Source organism: Hippopotamus amphibius, chromosome 5, assembly GCF_030028045.1.
Source record: "Hippopotamus amphibius kiboko isolate mHipAmp2 chromosome 5, mHipAmp2.hap2, whole genome shotgun sequence".
Classification (NCBI taxonomy): Eukaryota; Metazoa; Chordata; class Mammalia; order Artiodactyla; family Hippopotamidae; genus Hippopotamus; species Hippopotamus amphibius.
This window is the reverse complement of record NC_080190.1, coordinates 59,274,962-59,299,911: the sequence shown is the minus strand read 5'-3', so window position 1 is coordinate 59,299,911 and position 24,950 is coordinate 59,274,962. Positions and strand designations below refer to the sequence as shown.

Genomic DNA, 24,950 nt, shown 5'->3' with positions numbered 1-24,950 from the left:
AACTCAACTTTTCTGTGAACCTAAAACTGCTCCCCAAAAAAGTCTATTAATTTTACAATAATTTTTAAAAATATCTCTTAATGGGCACTTCCCTGGTGGAGCAGTGGTTAAGAATCCACCTGCCAGTGCAGGGGACACAGGTTCGAGCCCTGGTCCAGGAAGATCCCATGTGCCACAGAGCACCTAAGCCCATGCGCCACAACTACTAAAGCCCGTGTGCCACAACTATTGAGCCCACATGCCACAAGTACTGAAGCGCACGCCTAGAGCCCGTGCTCCACAGCAAGTGAAGCCACCACACTGAGAAGCCTGCACACCGCAATGAAGAGTAGCCCCTGCTCGCTGCAACTAGAGAAAGCCCGTGTGCAGCCACGAAGACCCAACACAGCCAGTAAATAGATAAATTTAATTTTTAAAAAATCTCGTAATGAAATGGATGAGCCTTTTTCCAACCTTCTTAGAAAAGTTGATAGAAAAGTACAATAAATGCCCTTAAACCCATTTAGATTCAACGGTATTTTGCGAAATTGTCTATATTTATTTACATTGCAGAACATTCAAAAATAAGTTACAAACATTATGACATTTTACCCCTAACAGCTTTTGCATGCATTACCCCCAAATAAGGCCACTCTCATATATAACCCCAATATCATCATTATACTCAGGAAAAGTAACAGTTCCCTAAGATGATCTAATTATCCAGTCCAGATCCAAATGTACCCCACCCCCAAAATGTCCTTCATAGCTGGGTCTTTTTGTGTTTTGGTTTTGGTTTTGAAACAAGGATCTAGTCAGGGTTCATGCATAACTTGCACTTATAAATCTAGACCTTTTTTCCAAGGATCCCAATGAAGTGGAGAAGTGGCTCGGGTACAGGAGCTGAGGTTCTACCTGCCCCAAAGACGGCAAGAGCAGAGCCAGTGCAGGGCGGGGGTCCTTACCTTCAGGAGGGAGAGGGTCAGGGAGTCCTGGCAGCTCCGCAGCAGAGATTCACACTCATTCAGAGACTTGTTGTCCAGTGCAATGCCATTGATCTAGGGACAACAGAGAGCCCATCAGGCCCGCCACCAGGATAGGGGTTCTGCCCAGCTGCTGAGCCATGCTGGACAGTGGGCCTGGTTCTGTAAGGTGCCCATGTCTGGAGCTAGCACAGAAGAGAAAGCCCCTCCCCAGTAAGGCCCTCAAAGTCCAGTTATGGGGCTTCTGAGGCAAATGAAACACACAGCCTCAAAAGCACTCTGGGGAAGGGACTTGTCCGACTGGGACCAGAACGTCGTGGGTCCTGGAGGGACATCCCGGACCTGATGCTTCCTGCTGCACGCTGCTGGACCACAGCTCAGAACTCCTTCACGAGCAAAAAGGAAGATAAACACGTACACCCCATAGGGGCGGGAGAAGACTAAAAATGAGAGCATGATGTGGGAGGCCAAGCTGGAACCACGTGACATGAAGTGTCATCGCAGACTCCAACTAGCCCTCATGCCTGAGTCTCTGTTCGCATCCCTCTCAGACACGATCCAGTCCTTTTCAAAAGTGTATGTACGATAGGTGAACGGTGAGACTGGGGTGCATCCACACCACGGAGTCCTAGCCGGCATCCAGAAGGACCATACAACCGGCACACCCAACCACGCGATGCCAAGTGAAAAAGGCCATCGCAAACACACACGTACCATAGACTCTACTTATACAATGTCCGCCAAGTGACAGAATCATAGAGCTGGAGAACAGACTAGTTGCCAGGGGTTACGATAGCAGGGAGGGGGCGTGCTCAGGATTGTGAGGGTTAATATAAAGGGGTAACGCAAGGGAGATCTTTGCGGTGGTGAATAGCTCTGTATCTTGATTGTTTTTTTAACCTGAAATGTGATAAAATAGCAGAGAACTATACACACACACTATACCAATGTCTACTGCCTGGTTGATTTCATAGTTATGTAAGATGTAACCATTAGATGTAACTGGATGATGGGTACATACATTCTGTACTATCTTTGCAATTTTATTTTTTAATATTTAATATTATAACTGAATATAATTATTTCTATAATTATTTCAAAATGAAAAGTTAAAAAATATATATTCAGAGTGATTATCTTGGAGTGGTAGATTAATTTGGTTGGTTTTGTTTTCTTTATGACTTCCCCACATCTTAAAATTTTTCACAATGGCCATATTGCTTTCAAACTCTAGCTTGCCCCCAAATCTGAAAAACACTGACAAAGATGTGAAGTAATGAGCTCCCCCAAACACTGCAGGTGCGACTTCTCTGGAGCACAAGGAGGGAGATCACATCACATGTTAAATGCTTACACTCCCTGGTCCAGCAACTCCCCCACCCAGGACTCTACCCCGTGGCAGTGGCCATGCAGCACTATTACAAAGGCAAGAATGTCCTGACTGTCCATCAGGACACTGGCTCGAAGGCCACTAAGGAACTTGCAGTTACTGAAATGACCCAGACAGATCTAAAGATGTGAATCTGGAAGAACCTCAAGGCATGCTGTTAAAAACAAAGAGCAAGGGGCTTCCTAGGTGGCGCAGTGGTTAAGAATCCGCCTGCCAATGCAGGGGACACAGGTTCTATCCCTGCTCCAGGAAGATCCCACATGCCACGGAGCAACTAAGCCCGTGTGCCAAACAAACAAACAAACAAAAACAAACAGCAAGGCTATAGCAACAGCACAGTATATTATGATCGCATCTAAGTTTAAAAAAAAAAAAAGCGGGAGATACAAGTTTCCAATGTTTGGGGAAAAAACACAATGAACTGTTACAAGTAGTTGCTACCACGATGGGAACTGGGAGATCGGGAGCCTAGAACCGGAGGACGAGTTCTCTGAGACTTACAGCCACAATCCTGTCTCCCACGGCGAGGGACCCCTCCTTGGCAGCTGGACTTCCGGGCACCACGGCAGCAGCATACACGCCATTTTCCAGGCTGATGCCGCTGTCTGCGAACCACAGAGGTCCCCGGTTAACCCCTGCCCAGGTCGCATGGCTCCCTGATTGTCTCACCTAGTCTTCATGAGACAAACTTTTAAAAAGGACGCTGGCAGACGGCGGCCTGTCCATCTCAGCACCCTGCCCGGGTCAAACCACCCAGGGACCCGGTCAAGTCCAGTCTAGTGAAGCAAGCAATCAGAGGCAAGCAAGACCCAGGACCCAGACGGCCCCCTAGCGGGAAGCACGTGCGCTGAACTGAAACTGCATCAACGCCTAGTTCTGGGAATGAGGTGTGCCTGAAGACACATGCACCCTCTCTGTGCAAGTAAGGGGTGCCCTGCCCACCTCCACAGCCCTTACCTTTATGCCCGCTCAGGTTGATGTGCAGCGGTGTGACCACCTTCCCACCCAGGGACTTTCTCCGACGCACAACCATGTTGATGGCCCCCTCCCCATTGAGGAGAGCCTTGATGGCCTGCTTCTTGTCCTTGTTGATGAGGTCTACATCGTTGATTCGCAGCAGCCAGTCGTTGACCCTGAGGAGGAGCACAGCCAGGTCACGACCAGCAGAGGCCTTGGGACCAGGGGGCCGGCCCCTGCTGCTCCCATTCAGGGAGCAGGACACCAGAAAGCAGGTATCCCACAAACACATTCAGAAAGGTGTGCTCTTTTAGGAAGGTGGAGTGGTTATTAACCTGGTAGGTCCTGGAGCCTGGGTTCAAACCCCAGCTCTACCGCTTACTAGCAGTGTGACATAGTCCCTCTGGGCCTCAGTGTCCTCATTTGTAAAATGGGGGCAACAGAAGCACCTACCTCATGGGATTGTAAAGACTGATGTATTACATAAAGTATTTAAATTTAGCAAATAACGAGCGCTATGTAGGTGCTAATTATTATTGTTACTATTTCATGGGATGAGCAGGCAATGCACATTCTAGACTCTCACACACATCACCTGAGCACCTTGGTACACAGAGGAGCAAAAGGCAGCACCTGGTGATGTGAGAAAGATCAGATCCAGAAGAAATTTGGAGTCAGAGCATCCTTTAAAAACAATGTAAGCAGCTGAGCCTGCAAGCCTCAAACAGCCTCTGTGAGTGCCCCAGATCCGGAGATACATTTATTTAAACGCCACCTGTCTCTCCAGGTCCTCTGCATTAGGTCAGAGGGAAACTGCCACCTTCCCTCCAGAGCCTGGAGGCCTCTACACTTACCGTAAGCGGCCATCAGCAATGCTTCCTTTGTCCACTTTAGTGACAAATATGCCACAGTCCCCCGGCAAACAAGGCTCATTCACACCTTCTGCCATATCGAAACCAAGTGCCTTCAAGTCAATATCCTCCTGTCAAAAGAACAGCAGCAACAGCTCACTTTACAGCAGTGATGAGAAACATTTGGCTCTTAAACCCCCAAGCTACTACCCGGATTGAACAAGTGCAGGGAAAGGATGCATCCACACCCTGGAAGGAAAAGCTGACTTCCCAACTAGCAGCCATGAAACTAGGAGGCATTGCAAGAGGGCCATCCTCTCCCTCCCCCATCCAAAGCCGTCATGATGAGGAGAGCTGGGGAGAGAAGACATCAGGGCAGTTTACCGTCTCCCTTTCAAACTCTACAACTTCTGTTTCCCACTCCATGGAGTCTGTGTCGATGGCTGAGTCATGGGAGCTGTGGGCCATCAGCTGCCGAAACCGGGCCTCTTTTTCTAACTGGGACTCCATCTGCTCCCTGTGAACGCAGAGAGAGCCACGGCAATGGCCCTCTGGGAGGCAAAGCATCCCACCCAAGTCCACTGGGAAATGAGGTGGACCATTCCCTTCCCCCTCACACCTCACACCAGCTTCCTCATAAATCCAAGGGTCAGGTCAAGGCTTCCCGAGTATCAGTGAGTTTTCACAGTTTTTTTTTTTTTTTAAGTCTCAGAAATTTGCTCCCAATTTATCTAGGAGTTTAATGCAATTCCTATAGAAATGCCAGTAAGACTTTCTGTACACGAAGACGAGATTATTCTAAAATGTACACAGAAAGGCAAAGGAATTAGAATAGCTAAACCAATTTCAAAAATGAAGAATAAGTATCTCAATAAAAGTTCTAAAAAAAAAAAGGAAAGAAGAATAAAATGGCAGGAATCACTCTACTTGATTTCAAGACTTATTATACAGCTACAGAAATCAAGACTGTGTGGAACCGCCAGGAAGACAGACACATGGATCCACGGAACAGAGGACCCAGAAATAGCCCCGCAAAGTGCAAAAGGGGCAGCAGAGGAAGGATGGTCTTCCACTGATGATGCTGAAGCAAGTGGACATCACAGCAACAGACTCTCAACCTAAACCCCTTATAAACCTTACATAATAATTACCTCAAGATCCATCACAGATTTAAATGTAAAACTTAAAACCATAAAACTTCTAGAAGGAAAGTATAGGAGAAAAGTCTTTGTGATCTAGGACTGGATTAAGGGTCCTTAGACATAACAAAATCCACTAAAAGTAAAAAAAAAAAAAATAATAAGTAAATTGGTAAGTTGGATTTGATCAAAATAAAAAGCTTCAGTTCTCAGAGAAGAGGATGAAAAACGACTCACAAACCTTGTAATACCCCCCAGCAACACCCTTCTTCCCAGAACCGGGGCCCAGGTGACCTTCCCAACTCATCAGCACTGCCCAGTGGGCTCCTGACACACTCGTACCTACTGTCGTTTCCTGCTCTAGTGGACACGCTCCCACACCCACGCCTTTGCCTGAGCCGTGCTCAAGAACGTGTGGCCGGCTCTAGAAGGCCACGCAGCCCACGGGTAGCCTCTGCCAAGCTTCTGTCCCCGACAGAGAAGCAGCTCTGCACTTCATGCCCACTGCACGTGGCTCGCCTCTCACCCACTAGGCACATCTCCTGCTTCTGCAGACAGGGGGCTTCCTGGGCAGCGGCAAGGACTCCCTCACCTGCATCCCACTGGTTAGAGACCTTAGCTCAGAGAAGGTGCAAATACAAACATGCTGAATGAACAAATGGAACTTGACATTTCTTAGAAGTTCCAGGCAACTCCAGCTCAATTACTATGCAAAACCTCCTCCCGAGCGCAAGTTCCCGAGGCTCCAGGCTTTGCCTTAATTTGATTCTACCACTTGCTAGACCCAGACTGGGTCCCTGGAGAGAGTCTGTCCCTTTGCCTCTTAACCCCTAGGAAGTTCTTAGAGTGCTCAAGCCCCAGGGCTTCTGGGTTTTCACTTAGTAAATGAAGCTCTTGCTCTCATACCAGGAGGTGCTGTTGAAAGGGGAGTAAGGGGAAGCCGTCACCCACTTCTGAAAGGCGTCGCTCAAGTGTGCGAGGCTGGCATGCTCCTGGGCTTCTCACCACCCTATCAGCTGAGGAACTCTCACGAACAGGTGGAGAGCCACCGCTTCTCAACTACAGAGTCTGGCTCTGGACTGCAGTGACGACTGGGAGCTTCCAATTCTCTTTCTCAACTTGGATCTCTGTATTTCCGATACACTGCTAGGGGCCACCAAGTTTGAAGTAACATCCCTGGAAGCAGTGCTGTAACTGAGGGGACTCTGTCTAATCCCCAAACAGCACAGGCTAAGCGGTAGTCACCGCCTCCTTCGAAAGCTCCATCAGAATCTGCCACCATCCTGTTGGATCGAGTGCTGGTCTCTCAGACGGCCCCGCCTTTGGTCTGTCTCCGTGTGCTGTGAGCCCCAGAGGGCAGGGACCGATGGCCTGTGCCTCCCCAGGGCCTGGCCCGCACACCGCTGGCACGGGGCAAATCCCTGCTGAGTTGCCCAATGAACGAGGGAGGGAGGGAGTGAATGGACAACACGTGCCTGCCTGTGCCCCAGCGGACCACCCGGGGCAGGGACCTTCCTTCCGATGTGCCTTTGCACACGGTGCCTGCCCACCCCCACACGCTCACCAGAGGGCCGCTGCCACTTTCTGTGCTGGTCTAGGATTTGTAATTAACTCAACATAGAGGCAACACTCGGACACACTTTACAGATTGACCCAGTGAAGGGACAGACGGCCAGGCCTGCACATGGCGCCGCCCTGAGCTGACGGGAGGGGGCACCGCACTCCCGGGCACCAGCTCACCCTGGCAGGCGCCCACCCCAGCGTACTTGAGCTCCTTCAGCTCCCGGCTGACATCGTTCTTCTGTTTTCGAGTGTCGTCCAGGCTGCGCAGGGCCTCAGCCAGCTCGCTCACCGCCCGGTCCCGCTCCCGCCTCAGGTTGTCACAGAGCGTCCTGGCAGAGGGCAAGCTTACTGTGAGGGGCAGGGGACAGAGGACTCACGGCGCGCAGTGAAGCCTGCATGCAGCCCGTGCTCCCCAACACTCCAGCTGCCTGCCTCTCCCCCAGATGCACAGAAGGGGTGCTTGAGAGTCCGTAGGTAAGACCACCCAGGCCAACCCCATACAGGGACAGAGGGGACACTAAGGACCTCGCAGAGGAGACACCCCCATGGTTACCAGGCAACAAGCATCTGGTTCTGAGTGTCCAGTGTTCGTCCCACAGTTTCACCCTTCGTGTGCCTGGGGTTAACAGCCACGCTCCTACCCCCAGCCCATCGGGCAAGCCCCTGTGCTCCAGCACCGACCACATGCTTCATAACTACCCACATGCAGTCTTTTTCTAGAGATGCCCTCCACCCCACAACTAGACTGAGCACCCTTACTTGGACAGAATTCACGCCTTGTGCATCTCTGCAGCCCTGAGCTCTGTGCAGGTGCAAAGTGCAAGCTTAACAACTCTCTACTAATGGACGTGTGGCCTCTGCGATCCCAGGATCAGCTCAGTCACTCAGTGAGGAGGTGGGGATAGATGACCCAGCAGCAGGGGAGTCTGTGTTCTGTGCCACCTGCAGAACTGCATCCTGCCACTGGATGGACTCTGAGGGCTGGTCCCCACCTCTCCAGGGCCCCAAATCCCCTCCAACCCTGAACCTTCATCCTCCAACCAGCCCAGGTGAACATCACTCTCTCCAAACAGCCACAAGGGATCTTGTAGACACTCTCAATGACCAGGTTCTCATTTCTCATCAACATCGCCACCAGCAGGGCCTCCTCGGGCTTTATTGCAGGCCCAGGCCCAAGTCTACAGGCCTGGGCCTCCCTTCAGAGGTCCTCGCCACCTGCCCTCAGGAGCCCTGTCAGCCGCTTCTCCTGTGACCCCCAAGCATGCACCCCACTCATGCCACACCCAGTCCCAGCTCTGTCCTGAGTTCACCGTACACCTCTGTGCACGATGGTCCCTCAGGCTGCAACGCCCGCTCCCCTTCGCCACCTAGGAAAATGCCACTCGAGCTTAAGTTCTAACTTGAACGCCATGCTTCCTGGAGGAGACCTCCCTACCTGTGCCCCAGTGGCCTACAAGCCCCCACGAATTCACCGTTCACGCACCTCCCTCCCCACACTGCCCTGTCCCACGGTGCTGGCCTCTCACGGGCACCACATATGCCCAGGAGCCTCAAAGGCTATTTCTCTCCCAGGGTCTCCTTGCTCAAGGAACCTAAGATCCTGGCACACAGGAGGCGCCCAATAAATACTGCCTGAAAGAACGCACTTTTGAAATGTCAGCTGCAACCGAAGCCTCCTAAGAAAAAAGCCTGGCCTTGTACCACTTCATGGGGGTCCAGGCTGTGGACACAGCACGTTCTCGGACATCTAGGGTGAAGGGAAACGGCAAGTCGAGACATGATGGAGAATTCTAAACTTCTCACCGTGAGGCAAGGCTGGGGCATCACTAGGGTGAGAAGGGACAAGCCGGGGGACTCCCACCTTACCTGGAAGTTAGTGGAAGTGACTCTGACCCTCCCACAGACCCAGCGCATCACGGGGAGGCCTGAGCCCACGCGGCCCCGGGGCGCCCCATACCGGATGCTGTCCCGCTCAGCCACGATCTTGTCCCGCTCCTGGAAGGCCCAGTCCCGCCGGCACTTGGCCACATCCGCCTCCTGGAGGGCTTCCTTCAGCTCCTGGCACAGAGCCTTGCACTGCTTTCGAAGGATTTCGGCCTCCCTGTTGGCTCTGCCAGCGTCCATTGTCACCGTGTCTTTGATCTGAGGGGTGAGGGGCAAGCTCCGGGGAGGTCACTGGGCCTTCTGGCCCGGAAGTGCCCTCCAACTGGCACAGGACCTGCAGCTGGGTGAGGGAGACACTGGGATCCCAGCCAGAGCCCATCTCAACACCGCCCCCCACCCCATGACTACATGCTCCACAGCCGTGCTCAGACTCCTGGTGAGGCCGTATCAGGGTCCACCCGAACGCTCACAGCCCCACACAGAGCCAGGACCGGAAGCCCAGCCCCTCTGTAGCCCGGTCTCAGGGGCCCAGGTGGAGTGCCACCTGGAGGGCTCCTTCCAGACCCTGCCCTGCCACTTACCGGGTGCATGTTTTGCAGAGAGCCCACTGCATCTCTCTAATGAGCTCTCCTGACAAAACATGACGTGAAGCCCCACTACAGTAAAGGGTACAGCACCGGTCACGATGCTTCCCACCTGCTGTGTCTACAATACAGTTTTTATACTCTGGCATACTCTGTTATTTCTAAATCTGAAAACATACCACTATGTTTGCTGGTGACGTTCTATGTGTTTCAGTTCCTTTAAAAAGCTGAAATCGAAAGGATTTGCATCTGGACCCCTCCCTAAAGCGTTACATGCTCCATTAAAATTTCAAGTCAAACTCTTTGAAGCACTCACACAGAAAGCTCCCTCTGTGCCTCCATATTCCTCAGAAAAAAACGAAGAATATGACAAATGACAAAGTGAGCATCTACTGCAAGAGCAACTCCTTGTTCAGCTCAAATTTTTCGGAAGACGCAAAATACACACAAGACAAGAATGCCCCTCGTTCATCTTCCACCTCCCCGGTCCCTCCCCTCCTGCCCCTCTGCTCACCCTCCACCTCTCATAGTACTTCCTCCCTCACACCATGCTCCCCCACTTTCCACCAAATTCAGTTCCCCAAGCAGGACTGGACACTGGAGATCCAACTGCATTCAGGGGCAGCAGAAAGCGCTGCTCGTTCAAGTGACCAAGCTGGCCTTTCCAGGGGACAGCAGCTCCGTCGGAGGGCCTGTCCTGGAAAGCGACCTAGCATCTGGAAGGACCTCTGTGACAGGCAGCAGTGGCTCACAGCGTCCCTGCGGCAGGGACCAGCTGCCCAGACGGTAACCATGTCCTCCTGAAGCTGGCGAGCCCTCGGTGGACTTGGCCCACCCAAGGTCAGAGACGGGACACCAGCCCGCCCTTGTGAAGGAAGCCCCTTGGATGTGCCCACTCTGAGAGGTGGGAAGTAGGGGAGAGATGGGGCAGAGCTGACCTGACAGGCCCCCCAACTGTCCTCTCTTTGCACAACCCACTCTGGAGAAGACAGGAGAGAGAGGGGAGGGCAGTGGGAGAGAAAAGAGGGTAAGTAAAGAGTGAGGCAGAGAGAGGAGGGAGGAGACTGCAGGAAGGCGTCAGGTGTCAGAAGGACAAAGAACCACCGGCCCGGCTGAGCACAACAACGACAGTTCTGAGACCAGGGAGCTGGCCTGGCTGAAAGACCCCCCAAGAGGTGGCTGCTGGAGAACGGTGATCCATCCCCAGGGGCCTCACTGGCTGCGGGGAGATGAGACCCTCCTGCCCACACCTCAGAGCCGGGACAGGATGGCCCAGGTCACAGACCTAGCCTCCTCTGGCCAGACGGGGAGCGGTCTTGTCCCAGAAGTCAGACAAACTCAAGAAGGAGCCAAGGGTTTTGGTTCTGGACGCTGCAGGGGTGGGGGCTGGGCTGTCCTCTCCTGCCTGCTGACTGGGATGGGTGCTCAGAAGAGACTCCTGCCTCAGCTGACAGACAGGCTTCACATGCGGCCAGCTCCCCTGCAAAGGCCCGGGATCCGGGCTCCAGGCTGGAGGCCACATGAGCACTGGGAGGGGACCACACGGGCCACCAGATCCAGCACCACAGGGCAGTCGGGGGCCTTCCTCCTCCTCCTCTGTGCTTCCACATTCCTACAAAGAGCACGATTAACCTCCACCATGTCAGCACCCCTCCAGGTGGCTGCTGGCCCAGCACAGGCTCTCCTGCTACGGGTTTAACACCCCGTCCCCGACGCTGTCGTGGAGTGACTGACTCGGGCGTTTCCATGTCGTATCCCTCATCATTCTGTTCTCCTTGTTCGGTATCAACATCTTCCTCAACAATGAAGCTCTCATACCAGAATGTGAAAATGAGATGATGTTTTCTCCAGGGCAATACCAAGCCCTAACACATTATATTTGCTTATTAAGGATTTCTTCATTACGGTCTTTTAAAAATTTCATCAAAGAAAACATTCCTTTTTGCAATGGCTTTCACCTGGATGGCCTGGAGAAGTCTCACTCCCTTTGTATAAAACTGTCACTATTTGGCCCATTTTTGCCTATGAAAACAATTTCATAGGATGCATCCTAATCCTGACAGGGTAATAAGGTTCAGATGGGCATAAAAAAAACCCTAATAATAAAGACTCAAGTTGCTCCTACTTTATGCAGATCCTATCCTAAGTGTTTCCAATGTCAAATCATCTGAGCATCACGGCCACCCTGTGGAGCAGATGCTGCCATCATTTCCAGTGTGTAGACGAGGAGATGGAGGCCCAGGGAGCTAGGAGAGGTAAGAGGTCATACGGCTGAGGAGGTCCACCCTCCAAACACAGGCGGCATCACTGTCTGCAGCGAGGCCCACGGGGCCCTGGCCACCCCTTGGGCATCAGCCCTACCTCGTGCTCGGTCCAGAGGGCTCCGACCACAACAAGCCATGCACACACTGTCCCTTACTAAGCTGCCCGACCTTTAACACCCGCTTTTCACTTCTCGTGGGCTTGTTTTAAAGTCTTCATTCTAACTGACCTGCACAACAAAGCAGAATGGAGAGATATGAACAGAGAACTATTCCAATGGAAAGAAAGTCTGCTCTGATCAAGTTCGGCAGCTCTAAACAGAGCCACACACAAACCAACAGGATGGGGGAGTCCACAGGCCTGTCTAAGCACCAGCAGGGCAACACCTGGTCTTGGGGGTGAGAAGTGACAGTGATGAGACCTGGGTGGCCAGGTCGGAAAGATGCAGAGAATCCCTACTGATCACTCGGGAGTCAACCTCAGCGGCTCAATTTTGATGCCACTGAGCCCCACTTCCCTGACCTTGGAGGCATGTCCCCCAGGGAGCAAGGCTTGAGGAGAGCATTGGGCTCAACCTGGTAGGACATCTTCCCAGCCCGCCCCTCTAAATAGCAGATTCCTCAGATGCTGGGGGAAAGGAACACTGAGTGTGCTCTTCCGGACTCACAAGGCCAAGGATATCTATGGCTTTGGAAACTTGACCTTGGGATCTTGCTTTTTAATGAGCAAGCTCTTGAGCTGACTTCCAGGACAAGACTGATCTACCATCAAATCACTACAGGCGTGGCTGAGTGACTGTGCGTATCATCCAATCTTCTTCCTAAGCTGTGAGCTCTGGACACCCGGGACCGCAGCTAGACCTTACCTGTGCCCCCTGCAACCCGAGTAGAGCTGGGCACTGAGTGTGAGCTCAGCAGTTACCCAGGCAGCATCCGATAACCCAGCCAGCAGCAGGCTGAAGGCTGCTCCCTGCCACTCCAGACACTTGTGCACCACAGCCCTTCCTCCCTTGCCACCTTCCTACCTGTCGCAGTGCCTCCATCTCCTCGCTGGCCGCCTTCTTCTCAGACGTGCTGCTCTTGAGCTTGGACTCAGCCAGCTCCACCTCGGTCTGCAGCTTGTCCAACTCAGAGATGACCTGGTCGCGCTCGCTCATGATGAGCTTGTACTCGCTGTACACTGCATCCCGCTCCTCCTTGTACTTCTCCGACTCCTTGGCGGTTTTTGCCTGTGTGGTCCTCAACTCCGTCAGCTCCGACTGCAGCAGCTCCATCTCCCACTGCAGGTCCTTGTTCTGGGCGGTGGCCTTGTTCAGCTCGTGGTGAATGGCCTCGAACCTGGGGGAGAGGGGCAGCCAGGATGTGCGGGGTGGGGACCTGCCCGGCCAGCTCTGCTGTGCTGGACAGTCAAGTATGAAGGTCATTCTCCATACCCCTGAGAGAGGAAAGTCATGAAGGACCAGTGCCCCTGGACCTGGAATTTTTCTCAGCCTTTTACAAATACCAGAAGTTGAACTGAGAACTTCATGCCCTCTGCTCTACCAGAAATAACTGTTATTTCTTCCACAGTCAAGCTACATTAGTTTTAAAAATAAAAACAAAACAATGCTAGAATCACAGCCTATGAAAGATAAAAGTGGCCTAAGTAATCATTGAGTCCGGCCACCTCATTTTACAGATACAGATAATAAGGCCTTGAGATACAGGTGACTGGCCCAAAGCCTCCAGGTTAGTGTGAGAGCACAGCTCAGTCCTTCCAGGCCAGGAAGCACCTTCCATGCAGGCAGCCTGCAGATTAGAGTCAGAGACGCAGCTCTACAGCAGCGTCTCTGAATGTGGGTTCCTTAGAACACCAATCCTGCACAGGGCTCCATTTAAAAAAGAGCTCTCAAACATGACTGATATTTGGGAAACACTGCATTCTGTCGCCTCTTGGGAGACTAGTGCACAGTATCAGAGTAAAGGTTCTGAGAAGTCCTGCAGCATAAACACCTGTTTGTGTGCAACCCAGCAATTTCCAAACCCTTTTAAAGCCAGAGAATACTTTTCATACAAACCTGATAAGCACCCCAGAGAACAGGTATTCTGCAGGAATGTACCTTAAGAAACACTGTTTGACAGCAGGGGTCACATCCCTACAGAGTATCTACCTTAATAGAAAATGAAATTTTAGAACAACAACACCTAGGACAAACAACTTTCCTATTTGCTAGGTGGGGGACTGACATAGAGGGAGAGGCTTGCGGGGTGACCTCAGAAATAGGATGGTCAGAACACACCAGAGTCGTGCAGATGAGGGAGACGAGCACAGTTCCCAAGACACATTGAGTGTCAGCAAAATGTTTCCTGGAGATAAGTAATTTTTGACTGAAAAGTTCAACTGCTTGTGTTTTTTTTTACCCCCCGAAAGTGGCAGGGAGCCTTGCAGATAACCACAAGCCGACAAACGAGAGTGGTCCCTGGCAGAGAAGATGCATTTGGCCCTCTGGCTATTTTCCAAGACCAAGAGACAGGCCAGCTTGCTCCCTTCCTTGGCGGCCTCGGCTCCTACCTCCTCAGGGAGAGGGCGCACTGGTGCTGCAGCTGGATGGCCGTGTCCCTCTGCTGGGCCAGCATCTCCGTCTGCTTCAGCAGGCGCTGGTTCTCCTCCTCCAGCTGCTCCAGGCGGCTCAGGTCCGAATTGTGGATGGCGACTTTCTCACTGTACCTCTTCCGCAGGGCATCATAGTCCTTCTTAACCACCTCCAGCTTGTCCATGGCCGTGTCATACAGCTTGTTGAGAATTTCTGATGACCCGTTGTGCTTCAACACCTGGGGACCAGAGAATCACGTTTCCTGAAGGTCTGAGGGCAGGAAGAAGCACAAACTCGCCTCCATCTGTCTGGGTAAGGATTGCTGACAAGGGAGGGGAGGTCACACCCTTTGGCCTTCAGGAGTCTCGAGGTCTGATTCCACAGGCCCTGCAGTCACGTGGAGTTGATTCATTCATTCACAACGATTTCTTAACTAGTGTACAGGAAAGGGCTACAACAGCAGGCCTGAGACTTCTATCCTTAGAAAGGACTGCTTACAAGTTGACCCTTGGCTGGTGTCTGGAATTGAATGGTTAGCAGTTCCCTGCACTGATATAAAACTCTCCCCGAGCGACAGGAAGGGGTCCCCACGCCTGGACCTGGATGAACAGTGTGTCTTGGGCATTCTTCTGGGAGTCTGAAATTTCAGAGCATGCCAAACAGGGGGTACCTACATTGCCAGCTCCCAGGAAAAACCTCAGGCAGGGAGTATCTCATGGGCTTCCCTGGCTACACTTCCCATGTGTTGTCACGATTTGGTGCTGCGGGAACTAAGTCTGTCCTGAGAAGACCCCACAGCTGGAGGACTCTTGGAACCTAGCACCTGGTTTCCTCTGGACTTCACCCCATGCACCTCTTCCCTTGACTGATTTTTGCTTTGTGACCTTTTACTGAAATAAATTTGAGCTGTGAGTATGATTATATGCTAAGTCTTGTGAGTCCCTCTAGCAAATCACCAAACCTGGGGGTGATGCTGAGGACCCTCAACCCAAGTACCTAACATGTTCTAGTCCTGTTCTAGATGCTGGTGATGCTGGCAGACACCGTGACTGTGGCCTGTGGACCTCTTATCCTGACGGGACGATACAAACACACAGAGATGGTAAACAGAAATAAAGCAAATAAAATAACTAGAGAGCGTAGTAAGGGTTGTCAAGGAAATACAAAATAGGATAGGATAACGACCTGGAGAGAGACTTTTGAGCAGCAGAGGAGGTCATGAGAGAGTCTTATAGCCTGAGGAGGCCTTTCTAAGAAGGTGACTTCTGCGCTCAGGTGCAAATGAACAGCAGCAGCCAAGAGCACATCTTGCAGAGGAGTGAGCAAGTGCAAAGGCCCTGAGGCAGGAATCACCAGCCATGTACTAGGCACAAACAGGAGGGCAGGACAGAGTGACTAGAACCCAGGGAACAAGGAGAAGTGGACCCAGCTTCAAGGCTCACAGCAAAGACTGCATCTGGAGTGAGATGGGAGCCGTAGGAGAGTTTTAAGCAAGAGAGGGTTCTACTCTGAATTACAGGGACTAACACTCACTCGGGGGGCTGCTCTAGAGCACAAAATACAAGATGTGTTAAGAGGTGGTCAGGGCCTGTTGACTTCTGCTAAGCACCTCAGGGGATCTGAGCCCTTGGATGGGTTCATTTCCTTATTCCTCAAATGATACGACTGAACCAGAAAAGCTTGCTTAACCGTTCCAGGTTCAACAGCCCAGGAAACACCTGGCTCATCCAACGCGGACCTTGAGTTATCAGAAGATCTTTGCAGCCCAGAGAACCAGAACCTGGAACTACTGAATATTCCCTTTGGAGGGAGGGTGAGCCCTCAATAAATATAATTAACAAGAAAGAGCTCATTCAAATGTCAGAAGCTTTTAGAGACAAGGAAAGTGAGTTCGTTCCTCTGAGCCATTAGCCCTAGGACTACAGACTGTTGTGGAAAAAAGGAATCTCAGAAATCAGCTCATTCAGAGCTTTTAGTCTTTTTCCTTGTCTTTCTCCCTTTTTTAAAACAAAACAAAACAAAACAAAACAAAACTCTTTCAAAGGAAATCTAACAAGGACACCAAACTACAAAACTCACTTTAAACAATGGTAACAGGTTCCTCAGGTGGTTAAAATCTTCACTGTTTTAGAAAAACACGTCACTGTTGCAGATTAATCCCTGGCTCGTTGAATCCTCAGGTGTGGAACCCACCGATACAGAGGGATGAGTCAGCCTTGTCACATATCTCAGATTGCTTTCCAAAGATATAAAGTATTACAGGTGCTTAGCCAAAGCCCCCAACACACCCTTCTCTTAGCCAGTACCCCTCTCTTCCCCTTCGGAATTGCTCCCCTAAACTTGCTGTCAACCATCTCCATGCACAGTATTCTACTTACACTACTTATGTACTCATGAAACTGCCTAATGGTGCTACATGTGCTTCCTTCCATTCAACGCTGTTTTTGAGGTTTAGTCAGTGGTACAGATAGTATTTCACTGTAGGAGTACATCATACATTCTTTTTTAAGATTTTTTAAAAAATTTTATTGAAATATAGTTGATTTCCAATGTTGTATTAGTTTCAGGTGTATAGCAAACTGATTCAGTTATATATATATATACATATATATATATTCAGAATCTATATATATATTCTTTTCTAGATTCTTTCCCATTATAGGCTGTTATAAGATATTGAGTATAGTTCCCTGTGCTATATAGTAGGTCCTTGTTGGTCATCTATTTTAAATATAGTAGTGTGTATTGTGGACATATTTTTAAAAATTGAAGTACAGTTGATTTACAACGTTGTTAATTTCTACTGTACAACAAAGTGATTCAGCTATACATATATACCTTGTTTTTAATATTCTTTTCCTTTATGGTTTAACACAGGATGTTGAATATAGCCCTGTGCTGTACAGTTAGGACCGTGTTGTTTATCCTTTTCTTTTTTAAAAGCTCTTTATTGGAATATAATTGCTTTACACTCTTGTGTCAGTTTTTTTTCTGTACACCAAAGTGAATCAGCTGTATTTACACATATATCCCCATATCGCCCTCTCTCCCATGACTCCCTCCCACCCTCCCTATCCCATCCCTCTAAGTCATCACCCATCATCGAGTTGATCTCCCTGTCTTATGCATCAGCTTCCCACTAGCTATCTGTTTCACATTTGGTAGTGTATGCATGTCAGTGCTACAAAAAATATGGAACGCTTCACGAATTTGTGTCATCCTTGCGCAGGGGCCATGCTAATCTTCTCTGTATCGTTCCAATTTTAGTATATGTGCTGCCATACGGAGCACTGTTCATTCTATACATAATAGTTTGCATCTCCTAGTCCCAAACTCCCAATCCATCCCTCCCCCAGCCCCCTCCCCCTTAGCAACCACAAGTCTGTTCTGTATGTCCACATCACATATTCTCATTCTGGTGGATAGATGTTTGCATCATCTCCATTTTTTTGCTGTTAAAAATGATACTACTGTGAACAGTGTGTACGTCTCCTCTCCCATACCTGTGAGATTCCCCTCTAGGGTGGACACCTATGGACATTCCCCTGCTGACTGGACGATATCAAATTGCTCTCCAGGGTGGCTATTCCAATTTAAATCCCACAGCCTGTGGGCAGGAGCCCTGAGAGTTACTGTTGTCAACATATCCTCACCAAGATTTCATACGGTCAGGTTTTTCTTTTAATTTTTAATTGTGATAAAACACACATAACACAAAACTGTCTTAGCCATCTTTAACCTTTGAAGTATACATTTCAGTAGTGTTACAGATATTCACATTGTTGTGAGACCAATCTGTAGAGCTTTTTCATCCTGCAAAACTGAAATTCCGTCCTCATTAAACAGCTAGCTGTTTCCCCTCCCCCAGGCCCTGGCAGCCACCCTTCTACTTTGCTTCTATGAACCCAACCACTCTAGAGGTATATACAGTATTTATAAATGGAATCATGTAAATGGAATCACGCAGTATTTATCTTTTTGTGACTGACTTAGTTCATTTAGAATAATGTCCTCAAGGTTCATCCAGGCTGCAGTATGTGACAGAATTTCCTTCCTTTTAAAAGATGAATAATATTCCATTGTATATATGTACTGAATTTTGTTTATCCATTCATTCGTCAAAGGACGCTTGGGATGTTTCCACCTCTCCGCTATCATGAAACAATCAGACTTCTTTTTTAAGTATTGCCAATCTGATGGACAAAAATAAGACTCCTTTTTTATTAAACTTGCTTTCCTGATTACCAGAAAGACAGCGCAACTCTCCTGTTTACTGACTATACACTTTCTCTTCTATCCCCATATCGCCCTCTCTCCCATGACTCCCTCCCACCCTCCTCATCCCATCCGTCTAAGTCATCACCCATCATCGAGCTGATCTCCCTGTTATGCATCAGCTTCCCACTAGCTATCTGTTTTATATTCATAAATATAAATATGACAGGCTATGCCTGTCATAGCCTTTATTTTCTTCCCCTCCTTCCTTCCCCACCTGCCCCTACCCCTCCCTCCCTTTCTTTCTGCAGGACTTATTTTTAAATTCCAGGTACTAATCCTTTCCCAGTTATATTCATTACAAATATCTTTTCCTGATATGTATCTTTTCCTGATATGTGGGTTTTAAATTTTCTTGAATGTCCTTTGTTACTAAAATTTCACGTTTTAATGTGGTAACAATCTATCAAGCATTTCCTTTATGGTTTGTGGTTTGGTTGTTTTATTTAAGAAACTCTTTCCTTCATACCTTGAGATCATGAGGGTACTCTCTCATTAGTTTTTCTAAAAAGTGTTAGTTTTACCTTTCACATTTAAATCTTTAAACTATTTATTTAAACTACTGGAATATATTTTTGTATATGTTGCAAGATAGAGATATAACATTATTCTTTTCCATAAATTACTAGACAAAGGAGAACTGGGTCCCCAAGTGTAGGACAAACTGAGGACCCCTGAATTTGTCCAGGTGCAGACATGAGGGCTGGAGGACACCAAGGACATCAGCTGACACAGTGCCCACCACTGAGAGGTGAGAAGGGCATCCCGTAAGGACGTGCCCACACACGCCCAGGACACACAGTGCCAGTGGAGAGCTCTCCTGCCTTCAGGGTCACATCTGGAAAAGATCCAGCTTCTAGACAAGGTTGCCCTGTCTTGTGGGCAGTACCTCGAACATTCCACTTAAAAATCACTCCAAATGTTTTATTCTCTAAACACCTCCAAGCTAGCTGAGAACCCCACGGCTCCAAAAGAGTCCTGTGTAGTTTACTACAAAACAAAAGCACTGCTGCCATTCCCAGAGTTTCCCACAAGGTGGCAGGCCTGAGTAGACCAGCCAAAAGCACTCCCAGGTGCCCAACCTTCCAAGCTTCCTTTAGAAACAAACCAGCTCTCATCTCATCACAAGAAAAATAAAAAGTGTAACTATGTAAATTGATGAATGTTAACTAGACTTACTGTGGTGATCATTTCAATCATTTCACAACGTATACAAATATCAAATCATTTTGCTGTACACCTGAAACTAATACAATGTTACATGTCACTTATACCTCAATTTTTAAGAAAAATTTAATAAATAAAATAATTAAATATCACCCCACATATTAATAAAATAAAACCTAATTTATTAATAAAATAAAGCCTTGAAACAATGCAAAGAAAAACCTCATTCTGGGCACTGGCCTAGCAGAACCCACCTGCACTGGTCCACAACAGAATCTGGGGTCAACACCACAGTTTGGGAAACAGTCCCCCAAATGCCCCAACCTTGCGGAGCTTGGATGGGGTCTGCATGACCGTCCAGGAGCAACTGAGGGCAGAGTGAACCCACTGCCAGGATGGGTCACACTCTTCCAGTGAGACAGGGCCCATCAGAGAAGACCCCGGAACAGACCCCGGGAGCCTTTCTGATGCCCACCCCAGCTCTGCTAACACAGCAGAATCCGGGGTCAGGAGGGGCCCTGGGGAGACCAGGCTGGTACCCTGTGCTGTCTGGACCACCCATTTCACAGGTGAAAGCTCTGCATGAGAGGGCCTTGCTTAGTATGAGCTGACACCCGTCTTCCTCAACTTCTAACCTCTTGTCCTTAGTCCTGGAGTCACAAGAACAATCTCCTTCCCATATGACAGCACCCGGATATTCAGAGGCCTGTGGGGCCCCGAACACGTCTCAACTTTTCTCTACAAGCAGGGCTGAGAATCATGCCTGTGCTGATGTAATCAAAAGCCTCTGAAGAAATTTGGGGAAACCATGGCCACAGTTAACTCCAGAGGATTTAAAAAACTATCCTATCAGTCTAGAATTTTTCCTTTTTATTGTTGTAACATTATGTTCTTAGTAGATAGTTAGGCACACACACTGTCAAACGGTTAGCTTCCCAGCTAAGGCGAACAGAAGTCTGAGAGATAGAACAGTTAAACTTGGCCCAGAATTCTACAATGAAAAAGGTGATAAACTTCTCAGCTCATGCAGGCAGCAGCCTTTAGAGACAACTCCCCTCCGGCCTGTGAGGAGGGGGTGAACGTGGCCCAGGGGAGGCACAAAGCCAAGGTCTGGTCCTATCCACACAGCCAGAGGGCCGCAGCCTGAGCTGCTCCCCTCAGGGAGGCCAAGAACAGAGCTGTCCTCATATCCTGCTCCACACTGGTCAGAAACACTCTGGGCTTCTCTGAGAGCCATGCCCTTTGAAGATCAAGAAATCCCTTTCTTGGATTATCTGAGAAAAGAAGTTAACGCTCGTGAGTCACCAGAGAAAAAAGTATATTTAAAGAGAGGTGCCAGGGCCAGAAGGAGAAGAGAGAAGTGTCCTAGAGCCTGAAGTTTCCCAAATAAATTGGCAGATCTTATTTTTTTAAAAAAAGAAAAGCATTGCTTTGAACCTAGCAATTGTACCTGAGAATCAAACTTTAGAAAAACACGCACAAAGGAACATAAGGACATATGTAAGGGTGCCCACCGAGAAATTATTCATAACAGGAAACAGTGTAGACTACCAAGACCCCCAACACACACAGAATGGGGTTAATAAATTATTGGCAGTGAACTATGAAATATCTTGTTGTATGTTCCAAATTTACAGAAAATATAAGGAGACCCCATAATACACTGCACGGTTTAAAAAAAAAAAGGCAGGTGGCAGAAAATAAAAACAAAAATTTGTGTGTTAAATATGACATAGAAAATGTCCACGAGGAAATATCCCAAGTGGTTCAGAGAGGTTAGTCACCTCCTGGGGCTGAGGTGGAGGTGGGTGACTTCACTGTTGTTGAAGTTTCTTGTTTTTTAACCAAAAAATACGCATTACTGTAAAGAAAGAAGATGCAAAAATATCCTCTATGTTGCTCCCCCACCAAAGCTTGGCCATCTCTCCTCCAGATGGCTTGGGCATCCAGTGGAGCGTTCTGACTGTGGTCCCCTGGAGATGGAACTGCCATACTGTGCCCACCCTTCCGCACCCACACACACATGCATGCTCGCACTCACGCAAACACACAGGAAAAACCACCTATCTGCTGCACTCGAGAGGGAGCGGTCCCAGGCCCCAAGCCCATGGCGCCCTCCCACCCGGGCTGCCTCATTTCCTCTGAGATAAATCATGCAGAGGGCCAGAGAGTTCACAAATCCCTCGAGCAAACATGCAAGTCAAACAGCACCATTTACCCCCGCAAGGGCCTCTTCAAGTTAACAAGGCGTGGGAGGAACCAGGCAACAAAACCGGCCTTGTCCAGTGAGGTCAACCTTTGCCCCCCAGGGCCTGCCGGGAGGAGACCTGAGGTCGCCCCCGTGTCCCCTGCTTCCTCGGCTGCTGGCCTACCCGAGACCTGAGCTTTTCGCCGCCCAGCACTTGTCCCAGACCTGGTGAAAATGCTAAGGCCCTGGCAGGGGAAAGCAGGTGGCCTGGCAGCTCAGACGCACCCCTCGCCCCCACCTGCGGCACTGGGCCTCCTCTTCTGGTGGGGCCCAGAGATGGCCCCCAGGCCATGTGCTAAGGGGCACTGGTCCAGCTGAAGAGAAATGGGGAAATTCACTGACTACTGTACTCAACTACGCACCCCCCAAGGGTCAGAGGAAAAGAAAGGAGAAGAGGAGTGAGATGGAAGAGCGGGGGCTTAGAAAGACTTCCCAGGTCACTTGTGGGAGGGACAAGAAGGGGAGGATAGGAGGGGATCGTCTTGGTCTGGATGTGTGTACAAGCTGTGTGGGTCCTGAGGGAAGTCAGAGAATGGGAGGCGATAGAACATCATCCCTCAAGAGGGCAGGTTTTTGTTTTTTTATGACAAAGTGGTAACTGGAGTCTTTTATTTTGAGATATAATTCGCATACCATATAATTCACCCCTTAAAATGCACAATTCAGTGGTTTTTGGAATATTCACAAGGTTGTGAATCCACAAAGTTGTGCAGCAACGGCCACTGTCTAATTCCAGAACATTTTCACCACCTCCGAAAGAAACGCGGGTCCAGCACTCTCTCCTTGGTGTCTCACTTCATCCTTAAAGCAATGCCCCCAGAGCACCGTCCACCCCCAGTCCTGGGAGGTCAGAGGGCCGAGGAGAGGAAGGTGGGACGTGTGAGTTGCTTCTCTGAGATGGTGCAGCAGGTGGACTGCAGACGCCCCTGCTGGGCTGCAGGGCTTTCTGCCCCAGCTGGACTCCTGCGGCCCTGGCCTTCACTCATCTCCCCTTCCAGAAACCTGTCCGTTACCGTGGCTGGGCCAGGCGTACCCACTCGCACCACCAGGCTTGCCCCCACACTACCAAGTCCCCTAATCAGAGGGCTCATGGAAAAGACACCAGGTATCTCTGAGTATATCCAGCTTAGGGGCCCACACTGAGCCTGGGCGGGGTATTCCACATAAGGGTTCAACAACCATCAGAGAAAGAAGATAAGCCACAGGAACAAAATTTTCAATTGAACATAGTTTATAATGGGAAAGTACTGAAAACAGTCCAAGGGTCAGTCAATAGGGGACTGGTTAAATCAATTATGCTGCTTCTATGTAACAATACTCTGCAGCAGTTAAAAACAAGGAAGTAGGATTTGTACAGAAATAGAAAGACGCACATGACATTCAGCAAAAATAAACAATGTTAGCAACAAAAGGAAGGGTGCGATTCCATTCTGTCAAATACATTAATAAGATATAAAGGGTTCTATGTGTACAGACAAAAATCTCCAACTTTTCTGTGGAGTGAGACTACTGGGAGAATATTTTTATTTTTTATATGTCTGTATTGTTTGATTCTTTCATTATATTACAAAATGCATATTAATTTTGCAATTAAAAAAATAGTATAAAAACATGAAAAGGGACGTCCCTGGTGGCTCAGTGGTTAAGAATCCGCCTGCCAATGCAGGGGACACAGGTTCGAGCCATGGTCTGGGAGGATCCCACATGCTGTGGAGCAATTAAGCCCGTGTGCCACAACTACTGAGCCAGTGTGCCACAACTACTGAAGCCCACTGCAATGAGACGCACCACAACGAAGAGTAGTCCCCACTCGCCACAACTAGAGAAAGCCCACGCACGGCAACGAAGACCCAACGCAGCCAGTATATTTATTTAATTAAAAAAACATGAAGAAAGCACTGCCCTTCCCCTTTTTGAACTTTTTAACCTTACAACCATTTGGTAAGGAGAGCAGGGCAGGAGGCTCCAGTGGGCAAGGGGCGCCCCAGAGTGGCCATCGGAGCCTGCAGGGATGAGAAGGGGCCCTTCAGAAGTGCGTGGGGGCCCCACAAAGGGTGAGGCGGGGCAGCAGAGGAGTAAACAGATTAGAATAATCAGAATCACGTATCTCACTGCTGGAAGAGGGAGTCACGAAAATGGGAAGGAAGAAAACAAGAATGAACCTTGTTATATTGTGGTACTCGACTGGGACTGGAACTGGAACCATTAGTGTGAACTCATGGTTTCCAATATACATATTACATACTGAAGGTATAGATATATTACGAAGAAGGAGAGAGACACATGGAAACAGATATGAGTCAGTGTATTGGGTTGGTGTGGGGGGGGCCAGTCCTCAGATATTCCTTATTCTGAACACAGAGGGCCTGGAGCCATTACCCCCCAGGAGCAATGAGTACATCAGGTACACCCAGCATTCAGATCATGCTTCTAAATCCCATTCTCCACTAAAAGGAATGAGGACTCGTAGGAGAAATGTTTGACTTCCACAACTAGGGCAGGGAAACTAGAAAAGAAACCTGGAACATCTTCTTTTGCCAGAGATCAAGTGCTCAAAGAATGAGGGGACATGTTAAAAAGACAGACAAGCAAGCTTGAAGAGGCTCCCACTGGCCACAGTGGTACACAATTCACTGAGAAAAACAGGAAACCATGAGTGTGTGTGTGCACATGGGGGTGTGTAAAGCGAAAGAAAATAAGTATCACTACACCTTAGTCAAATGATCAAAGTGAACATCATTAGTAATAAGTCATTTCCAGCCAAATCCCAATCAACAGGATGCAAGGAGAAAAAGGCAGCAACCCTTCTGTGACATTCCTGCCTAAGATGAAAAACTCACCTAACCATGAGGATGAAACAAATCCAGGTTGAGGGACAACCTAGAAAATAACTAGCCTATAATCTTCCAAAACATCAGCGTCATGCAGGTCACAGCCTGAGGAACTGTTCCAGATAGAAGGAAACCAAAGAGACATGACAACTAAATGCAGTGCTTTATTCTGAATGGGATCCTTTTCCTATTAAAGACACTATTGAGACAAGTGGCAAAACTTGACTGGGGTCTGACGGTTAGACAGTAGTACGTGTCAACATTA

General features: G+C 49.2%; 1 protein-coding gene and 1 non-coding gene across 4 annotated transcripts in view; both read right to left on the bottom strand.

The window, feature by feature from the left end:
• The window catches only part of DLG5 (discs large MAGUK scaffold protein 5), a 129,459-nt gene that overhangs the window by 31,722 nt on the left and 72,787 nt on the right, over window positions 1-24,950 (bottom strand). For all 3 annotated transcript variants that reach the window (XM_057735930.1, XM_057735928.1, XM_057735929.1), the window contains exons 6-14: window positions 14,143-14,402; window positions 12,617-12,929; window positions 8,820-9,004; window positions 7,066-7,191; window positions 4,545-4,677; window positions 4,164-4,291; window positions 3,310-3,485; window positions 2,854-2,957; window positions 945-1,037 (exon numbers count right to left, since the gene is read on the bottom strand). In XM_057735930.1, coding sequence (XP_057591913.1) covers window positions 945-1,037; window positions 2,854-2,957; window positions 3,310-3,485; window positions 4,164-4,291; window positions 4,545-4,677; window positions 7,066-7,191; window positions 8,820-9,004; window positions 12,617-12,929; window positions 14,143-14,402 — 1,518 coding nt within the window. The remainder of the gene's footprint in view (window positions 1-944; window positions 1,038-2,853; window positions 2,958-3,309; window positions 3,486-4,163; window positions 4,292-4,544; window positions 4,678-7,065; window positions 7,192-8,819; window positions 9,005-12,616; window positions 12,930-14,142; window positions 14,403-24,950) is intronic.
• Window positions 17,351-17,455, bottom strand: LOC130854641 (U6 spliceosomal RNA). Its single transcript, XR_009054090.1, has one exon. It is a non-coding gene; the product is annotated as a U6 spliceosomal RNA (small nuclear RNA).